Source organism: Microtus ochrogaster, chromosome X (genome assembly GCF_000317375.1).
Source record: "Microtus ochrogaster isolate Prairie Vole_2 chromosome X, MicOch1.0, whole genome shotgun sequence".
Lineage (NCBI taxonomy): Eukaryota > Metazoa > Chordata > Mammalia > Rodentia > Cricetidae > Microtus > Microtus ochrogaster.
Genome location: NC_022026.1, coordinates 23,997,890 through 24,007,938, shown reverse-complemented (window position 1 = coordinate 24,007,938; position 10,049 = coordinate 23,997,890). Strand labels below are relative to the sequence as shown.

The window sequence follows — 10,049 nt, the reverse complement described above, 5'->3', positions numbered from 1 at the left end:
CCCTCCCCCCATAGCAGCGCTGAAGGGTTAAAGCGGGGTGGAGTCCAGAGATGAACGACAGAGGCAGTCACCAACTGCAACGGGGCAAGCGGGAAGAGCTGGGTGGGGCTGCCAGGCAGAGGTGAACCCCCACGCCCCCAGGCCCCGCCCCACGGCTGGAGGCCCGAGTGGAACGGCAGGGGGCGGGGCGCCCGGGCCTGGCGGGCCCGTGGTTGGGCGTCCAGGCCGCCCCTTGAGGCATGGGGCGGGGTAGGTGAGGACCTCCTCCCTCATTCCCTCTCGGGCCGCGCCGCCCCTCTCTCCCGCCCCTCCTCCTCCCTTTCCCACCCCTCGGAGTGGAGCTGCACATGCGGCTGCTCCCTGTTCTGTCCCGCCCAGCCACCGTCGCTCAGGAACGGGTCCCTGAAGCCCCCAGCCGATGGCAGGACAGTAACCGCCTGTCAGGGGTCGCAAAGGGCTGAGGCAGAGGCAGAGGCTCCCGGGCCTCAGATAGTGGCCGTCTCTGGAGGCCATGGGCTACCCTGAGGTAGAGCGCAGGGAACCCCTGCCTGCAGCAGCGCCAAGGGAGCGGGGCAGCCAGGGCTGCGGCTGTCGCGGGGCCCCTGCTCGGGCGGGCGAAGGGAACAGCTGCCGGCTCTTCCTGGGTTTCTTTGGCCTCTCGCTGGCCCTCCACCTGCTGACGCTGTGTTGCTACCTAGAGTTGCGGTCCGAATTGCGGCGGGAACGGGGAACCGAGTCCCGCCTCAGCGGCCCGGGTGCTCCTGGCACCTCTGGCACCCTAAGCAGCCCTGGGAGCCTCGACCCCGTGGGTCCCATCACCCGCCACCTCGGGCAGCCGTCCTTTCCGCAGCAGCCTTTGGAAGCGGGAGAAGATCCACTCCCCCCTGACTCCCAGGACCGGCACCAGGTGAGTCACCTAGGAGGGGCGGCGGCCTCGGAGGCCCCCTCCCCTGCTAGGTTGGGCGGGGGCCTGCGCCGCAGGGCTCGGGGGACTCTGCCACCCGGAGCCAAGTTACAGGGCAGGACCTGGGAGTGGGCCGGAGAGTTAGGGAGAGGTTGTCCCGGGCAGGTTGTCCTCAGTTCCTGGCTTGGCTCATTCAGACCCTCTCGGGTCCCATGGACTTGGAAAGGCCGGGCTGCATGCGCCGCCCCCCCCGGGGGGGGTGTGGGCTGCTTCGGGGAAAAGTTGGCTGGCCTCGCACCCGGGCCGGCGGAGAGGTGCCTGCGCCGCCCCCGTGGCCGGCTAACGGCGAGCAGCTTGGCCCCTGGTGCCCCTGGTGAGGTTCCCTGCCCGCGGTGCTTGTTTCTTCGTGTCCCGAGCTGATGCCAGCCCTAGCAGGCTCCTCTTTGGAGTTGGAGCTGTAAACAGCTGTAATAACTGTTCCACGCCCGTTGAAACAACTTTTAACCGTACTTTGAGCGCCGGGTTCTTGTGCGCTGACCAGAACGTGAGCTTTTTCACACTTACCTGCAATTTGAGACTGATTGTCCTCGGCGTTCTAGTGAGGATCAGCGCCCCTGAGGAATTCTGGTAGAAATATGCCGTCTTGCTAGACAACTTCTGAACAGCAGTTTTAAAGAATCTATGGAAATAAAACTCACCCTTTGCATGCCGGTTCTGACGCTCTTGTTGATGGACTGGGTGCAGTGGGTGTGAAGAGTTTTCACCATCGCTAGCTTCAGAACAGGAAGTTGGATTTTTGTTTTGTTTTGGATGTTCTTTAGAGTGTTTGTATCCCTTTCAGCAAACCATTAGCTTGATTGTTTTCCGAACTTTTTCTTTAAGTAAATTCAGCGTACTTGATGCTAAGTATTCTCGTGGTTGCCAAAGTTGTCTTCCATGTGTGTGACTCTTAGGCAGAGCAGCCAAGGACCTTTTTGAGGTGGTTAAAGACTGGTGGTTAGTTTGTACCTTTTTTTTTTTTTGAGAAAACGACGAGTTGCATAAGTAACGTACTGGAGGTGACACATAGAAGCGGCTGTATTTGGTGCTACATCCGTAATCATTGTCCCAACTCTTTAAACATTATTCATGCTACTTTGACCTTCAAAGTTGTACACTTTAGAGCTGTCACGTTCATGACAATGCGCTGTCAGGACTGACACTTTTCTTATTTCCAATGTGCTTTGTAAAGTTGCCCCAGCCCTAAAATGCCTTTCAAACACACTCCAGCTTATATAACAGCTTATCAAAGAAGAGAAGCTGCAGGCGTGCTTCTCATACGTGAGACTTTAAACACTGTGGCCAGATGAAAATTAATTACGACTCTGGGTCTTTTCTTTATCTCCCCCCTTCTCGTCCCCAGTAGAAATACTTAGCAGCTGCACATTAATATTCTGTAAAAAGTATCAGCGAATTCAACTTCTTTACTCAAATGGTGGTCAAGGATTTTTGGCATTCAGGGAGGACCGTCATGTTTGTAGGTGGGGGATCAGCGGGACGGCTGTATTCTAGAGCTTTCTGTGATGGCATGGAACTCTCATAGCTTTGTGACGACATCTAGTTGCTTACACTTGTGCAGCACTGAAGTACATAGGTGTTTCAATACAGCTTCTTCTCGCCTGTCCTTCAGTCTTTCTAGTTTAGTCTTTTGGGACAGTCGAAGCAATGATAGTAGCTCTTTACGTGGATTGGCATCAACTTGGAATTGAAGTTTTTCAGATTTGTAAGGTACCACCTTACAAATATAGACCCCGCGGGAGAAATAAATGGCCCAAGATATCATAGCTTGAGTCAAAACTAGGATGAAGTTGCTCCTTCCTCCTCCAGCTTAGTACACATTACCCCATAATATAGTATCTGCCATTTTTTTTTGAGGGAAATGAAATGACAACAGGTTGGAGCTCCATAGTAGACGCTTTATAAAATGAAAGGCTCCGTGCCATTTTGTTCAGCTCTAACTACATTTTGACCAGACTAAATTTAACCACATACTCCTTATTTGTCTTGAACTTCCTTCACTTTCAGGAAAATTGGAATATAACTGAAGAAATTTTAGTTCCGATTCAACTTGTTTCTCTTGAGGATATTACTTTTGGCATATACATGAACAAATAATGAATAAATAAATAAATAAATAAAGGAAAAGTTGATTGGCTAATCGAGTTAAATTGATGTGCTATATCTTGGGTAAAATTTCTAGTGCCCTGGTGCACCCTCTGCTGGTTTTGCAGTGACATTTAATTGTACTATCTGCTGACAGTCAAAATTCTGAGTTGTGCTGACAGATTCTGATTCATAAATAAGGAAGTAAACAGCCTCCTGGGACTTGGCCACATAGGTCATATTTTATGTTTTAGCTTTTCAGTAGAAACAGCTGCTGTTACAGCAAGTTGGACAGAGAGGAGCAGAGACAAAAACCATGGATCCTCCAGTGGGCAATACATTGGGTTTCCTACCAATGTATTTATAAAGAGTGAAGGGAAGATGATGGCACTAAACTGTGGTGAGCAGAACAGTCAGAGGCATTTCATTATGTAAGGTCATACCTATATTTAGGCAAAGGTGAAGTTATTCAAGCCTGTGGGATGATTGGACTGCGGGCTCTCAATTATGACTCAAGGAAGGACTCTAGAAATCATTGAAGGTGTATGTGTAACACACTACAATTTAAAAAAAGGATGCAGAAGGAATTAAGGACATAAAGTAGGAAGGTCAGCAAATTTCTGCAAGGGAGGCGTTAGAAAAGAGCGAGAGGGTAGCATCTGGAATCATGAGCGGTCTCTAGTTGAAGGAGTTAAGGAGCTGGATCTGGATCCTTAGTAAAGATTAGCTTAAGAGCTGGATATACACCAGTAGTGTCTGAATTTGATAACAAATAATTAAAAGCGTTAAAATCATTGGATCACACGATAGAGAAAATGGTCTGGTCATGATTATGTTCCTCATATGTCAAAAACATGGTGGAAAATCTCAGGAATGTGTCAACAACAAAACAAAACATTTTTCTATGAAGATGATCAAAAATTCATTTTTGTCTACAATCAGACAGAAAATTCTGGTGGCTTTTTCTCAAGAAAAAGCTAACAGCGGATTGATGAAAGTCTCCAGAAACCCAATTAAATTGATCAAAAGGGGGAGAGGGATGAATATGGTCAGTATGTTGGTGTAATTTAATGATCTAAGCTGAATAAATAAAAAAAATTCTCTGTTAGGTACAGTGTTAAGTACTAGGGGTTTTTTAATGTTGAGAGAGATAAATAAAGGTATCATCTCATAATCTAAACTACAGGCAGATCAATAGGAATTTATTCAGGACAGTTGGTGGTGTTTGAGGTACAGTCCCTATTATTTGAGGTGATATTGAAGTCAGCTTTAATCTTCTTCAGACATTTTGGGTATAACTAGATACATCATTAGCATACCAACATTTGATATGCCTACTAACTAAGAATCATTCTAGTAGATTCATGCTGACCATAACAGATCCCACAAATTATGGAATCTTGATAAGTTGTTTATGGTTTTTAAGTGCAGACTTTTCAATGAGTTCTTTAAGGCTTTTGAACTGATTTCATGAAATCCCTCTCGTTTCCACTCTCATTAATTTTATTCCTGGAAGTCACCCACCATAATCTCTTTGGGGATTATTCTGTAGTTGTTACTGATTTTCATTTTAAGACATCTACCTTTACATTAAAAGTCATCAGAAATCTACCTTCTGTATTGTCTTTATGATTCCTAACAGCACTAATTATAGCTAAGTAGAAAATAGTTGTTGAACTGAATTATCTGGGGACTTGGGTAACATTTATATAAAACAAAGGCATTTTATAAAACAGGCCTGTTTCTTTCTGGTCCTGTTAAGTATGTGAACTGTCAGTTTTACTTAGGTAAATAGTTCTATTGGTAATATTTCACTGGTTTCTAAAATAATTAGAAAGTGAAGTTGAAAAGAGAAGTCCTAACCATGTGATCCATTTCCTAACTTCCCACTTTCCCTCTAAGATGGTACTAAAAGCTTTTGTAGTACATTGTTTGATATTTTATTTGCTTTTAGGTTTCATCTTCTCTCTTAGATCTTGTGAAAATGATCTGTAATTTATCTGTAACTACCTTAGAGAGAAGATCTCCTTATACTAGAGAATTTCTGAAGCGATTTTAATTTCCAAGAATATTACCAGGAAAAGCCTTGTGCCTTTGTCTATAAGGCAGCCACTGTAGAGAACCATCTTTGTCTGACTCCTGTGTAAATACCCAGCGCTTACTTCATTTCTATTCTTTTCCTTTATTTTTATTAACATATAATACAAATACAGAAAAATATACACATCATAATTGTGCCAATTGATGAAATATTACAAAGTGAGCACACTCATATTGCTTGCATCTAAGTCAAGAAATAAATTATTTTTAACATCCTGAAAACCCTTAATTGTGTCCATCTTTATCACTATATCATCCTCACTCTCCAAAGATGATGAATGTCCTGACTTCTATTACCAGAAATAATTCTGTTTATTTTGAACTGTACATAAATGAAATCTGATAAATGTATTCTTCTGAGTTTTGTGGGGTTTTGGTTAACACTACATTTGTGATAACTATACTGTTGCAGACAGAGAGATTTTTAATTTATATTTTTGTATATTTTGTTGCTGATATACATAATAATTTATAAATTCCTTATAGTAATAAATATGTAGATTATTTCCAGTTTGGAGTTATTGTGAATAATGATGTTTCAGATACTTTATGCATGTATTTTGGTTCCAATTATTAGAATTGCCATTGAAGATATACCTAGGATTAGTTTCTATGCAATGGAAAATACATACTTGGAAATTATTGATGACAGTTTTTCTAAGTTATTGTCAACTTTTATTCTCACCAGCAATGTATGAAAATGGCAGTTTTTATATTACTTTGCAATTACAGCCATTCTGGTGAGTGAGTATTTAGTGATATCTTGTTATTGTATGCGATATTGTTGGGGCTAGAGCCCAAGACTTCAGGTATTCTAGGTAAGTAGTCTACCTACTTAGGCAGCTTTATCTTAGGATTTTAATGGATTCTTCTCAGAAGACTGATGAAGTTGTGTTCCTTATCACATGTATTATCAGTTTGGGTATCTTTATGAAGTAATTTTCCATCTTTTTGCCTATTTTACTGTCAAATTGCCCTATTCTTATATAATTAAAAACATGATCTTTTTATTTTTATTTATGTGTATGTGTGCTTGTGTATATGTGGGGGGCATGTGAGTGCAGATTTCTGCAGAGACCAACAGAGGGCTCTGGATTCACAGGAGCTGGAGTTATAGGCAGTTATTAGACTCCTGACATGGGTGTTTCAAACCAAACTCATCTATTCTGCAGGAGCAACACACACTCTTAACTGCTGAGCCACCTCTGTAGCCCTAGAAATCTTTATTTACCTTGAAGTGAGTTATTCTTATAATTTGCAAAACAGCCCCAAATTTGGGGCCTACTTTTATATTTATTGATGAACAGAAGGTTTTAATTTTAATTTATCAAAGTTCTTAATATTTTCTTTCATGAATAGTGTTTTTATATTCTGTTTAAGAAGTATTTTTCTAGGGCTGAAGACATGGCTCAGTGGTTAAGGACATGTATTGCTTTTGTAGAGGGCCAGAGTTTGGTTTCTCACACTCACCATCAATCAGGCAGCCCACAACCACCTAACTTCATCTCCAAATAATCTGAAGCTCTCTTTTACACACACACACACACACACACATGCAAGCCACCCAAAACAATTTTTTTTAAAAAAAGAAGTATTTGCTGACTTTGAAATCATTAGACATGCCCATATATTATCATTTAGAAGTTTTGTCTTTGTGCCAGCCACAGATTTACAAGCCACCTGGGATTGATTTTGTGTATGGTGGAGCCATAGAGATCAGGCTGTATATTTTTCCATATAAGTATCCAACTGATTTAGTCCTTTTTATTAAAAGGACTTTTTCTACTTTTCTACATTCTTACTTTTTCATCCATTCATTGTTTATATACACCCCAAATTGTTTTTGAACTGTTTATTTTAGTCTGTTGATCTGTTTCTCATCAGTCTGTTTTCTGTTGCTATAACAAAATAATTGAGGCTAGATACTTGAAAGCAAAAGAGATTACTTGGGTCATTTAGGGGATTCAGAAAACACCCATTCAGCTTTAGTGAGGGTACTCTTGACTGGATAGAAAAATGGTGGAGAGAGAAATAAAAGTACAGAAAAGTGAAAAATTGCATGGGTCCACCTAACCTCATTCATAGCAGCCTATACCTTTGAGAACTAATGTACTGTGTAAGAAAGAGACGAATCCTTTCAGAAGGAAGTGCCTTCAGTGGTCTTGCACTGAGGCTTCCGCCGGCCTCTTCAAAGTCTTGCTGTATCAACAGTGCGACTCTGGATTCATGGATCCATCACATGAATCCTTGGGGGTACAAAACCATAACAATAACCTATAATAAGCTTTTAATATCTGGGAAAGCAAGTCCTTCCTACTTGTTCATATGCTTTAAAACCATCCACTCTTATCGTTCACATTTTCACATGCATTTTAGAATCAGCTTTTTTACATGTCTCAATAAAAGAGAAATCTCTTAGAATTTTTATTGCAATTACATTGAATTTAAGAATTGTGTTAGTTAAGGTTTCGTTTCTATTGCCATGATAAAATCCGATGACAAGACAATTTGTGAAGAGTTTAAAGGAGCTCACAGTTCCAGAGGGTTAGTGTTTGCGGTGGAGTGAAGGTGTGGCTACAGGCAACCAGAGCAGCACTTCAGAGTTTGCATTTTGATCCACTAGCAGGAAACACAGAACACGGGGAACAGTGAAAGTCTTTTGAAAGCTGAAGCTCTGCCCTTGTAACATACCTCCTCTAACAAGGCCATACCTCTTCATCCTTCCCAAAGAATTACAGCAACTAGGGACCGAGTATTCAAACATATTTTGATTATATTCTTATTCACCACATAAAACCCAATTTAGGAGGTCACATCTTCCAGTTCAGGAACATGTTAATTCTTGTTTAATTTTCCTAGCAATAATTTTTCTTTCTTTTTCTTTTTGAGATAGGACTTCTATGTGTAGCCCTGCTTGTCCTGGAACTGTAGACCAGGCTTGCCTGGAATTCACAAAGATCTGCCTGCCTCGGCTTCCTGAGTGCTGGGATTAAAGGCTTGCACCACCACTGCCTAGCCTTACTTTTTAAAAAATTTAATAGTGAGAGGATTTCCAAGGTATGTTTTTAAATGTCATTATATATGTTATGGTGGATATTGTGGTTCACTATGTAAATTCCACTCCAGAAATGCAGGATTTATGCCCTCAAGTATCAAGAGAACTTTCAGGAGGCAGAGTTCAGCTGAGAATTGTCTTTTGATGAATTTTTTTTCAATCAAGGAGAAACTTCCTTCCAGGGCTGCCTGCATCTAATGACTAACCAGTGCGGAGCTATAAATCACTTCCCCTTTCTTCCAAATTGGGAAAACATTGAAGAGTCATATACCAGCCATACCAGCTCAAGAGCTCAATAGAAATTTGGTTAGGGCAATTTGGTGATTGACTTTTTTCCTTGTCTTACACATATGTTGATCCCCAAAGCACTATTGATGGAGGAAGGTCATTGGTTAATAAAGAAACTGCCTTGGCCCATTTGATAGGCCAGCCCTTAGGTGGGTGGAGTAGACAGAATAGAATGCTGGGAGGAAGTGAGGCAGATGCCATGCCTCTCCTCTCTAGGGCAGATGCGATGAAGCTCTAGCCCAAGATGGAGGTAGGTGAAGGGGAAGTGATGCAGGAACACAGCCCGCAGCTCCTTCTACACACTATTTAATAAAAATCCTGCATCATAATTTTTCAATTGACTTGGTAGGAAACCCAATGTGGGGCTACATAATTTTTAATTTTTGTGATTATAATATATATTATAATATAATTGCATCATTTCCCCTTCACCTACCTCCATCCAGACCCTCTCATGTAGCTTCCCTTGCTTTCTTTCAAATTCGTGACCTTTTTCTTTTAATTGCTTTAAGTTTAATTGCTTCTTGCTGATGTTTAAAAATCTGCTTTAATTTTATGTATTAAGTTTGTATCCAGCAGTTTGCTGAACTAGCTTATTGATCCCAATAATTTATTTGCATGTTCTTTTGGATTTTCTACATGTCTATCAAAAAGTTTATGAAAAATATTTTAAATTTTTTATTCTTTTCCTTTTTAATCTATATACCTTTGCCAATTTTTCCTGGGCATGGGGCTTGCCCTGGAATGTGGTTGATATGTCCAGTGACACCCCATTGAAGAAAACTGACTTTCCCTTTGCAAGCAGACATCAATTGCAATTAGCTTCTTGGTTGGGGTTGAGACCCAGAGTTCTCATTGTCCTCTCAGTGTGGGGACCCTGTCTGACTAGAACCTGTCCAGATCTTGGGAATGCTTTCACAGTCTCTTTGAGTCCATCTGTGTATCAGCCCTGTTGTGTCTGGAAGATACTGTTTTTTTTAAATGTTATCTATCTCATCTGACTCTTACAATGTTTCCTCTTGTTTGTCTGGCCAGATTTTCACTTTTTTGCTGTTTTCTTGTTTTCCTTATTTATCTGTCCATCCATCCATCCATCCATCCATCCATCCATCCATCCATCCATTTATTCTTCTCTCATATGTTACATCTCAATTACAGTTTCCTCTCCCTCTTGTCCTCCCAGTCTCCCATTCCCCAGATCCACTCCTCCTCTGTTTCCCTTCAGAAAAGAACAGGACTCCCAGGGATATCAACCAAACATGACATAACAAGTTACAGTGAGACTAGGCAGAAACCCTTATATCAAAGTTGGGTGAGGCACCCCAATAAGAGGGAGGAAAAGGGTCCCCAAAGCAGGCAGAAAAGTCCTAGATATCCCCCACTCCCACTGTTAAGAATTCCACCAGAAGAGCAAGATATACATCCATATCATATATGTACAGGACGTGGTACAGACCCACACAGGATCCATGATTGTCAAATCAGCCTCTGTGAGCTCCTGTGAGCACAGGTTAGTTAATTCTGTGGGTTTTCTTGTGATGTCCTTTGACCCCTCTGACT

General features: G+C 41.9%; 1 protein-coding gene across 6 annotated transcripts in view; it reads left to right on the top strand.

Annotated features, from left to right (window-relative positions):
• Positions 1-296: 296 nt before the first annotated feature.
• Positions 297-10,049, top strand: part of Eda (ectodysplasin A) — a 387,371-nt gene continuing 377,618 nt past the window's right edge. For all 6 annotated transcript variants that reach the window (XM_005358618.2, XM_005358617.2, XM_005358619.2 and 3 more), the window contains exon 1: positions 297-907. In XM_005358618.2, coding sequence (XP_005358675.1) covers positions 512-907 — 396 coding nt within the window. In that variant the 5' untranslated portion in view covers positions 297-511. The remainder of the gene's footprint in view (positions 908-10,049) is intronic.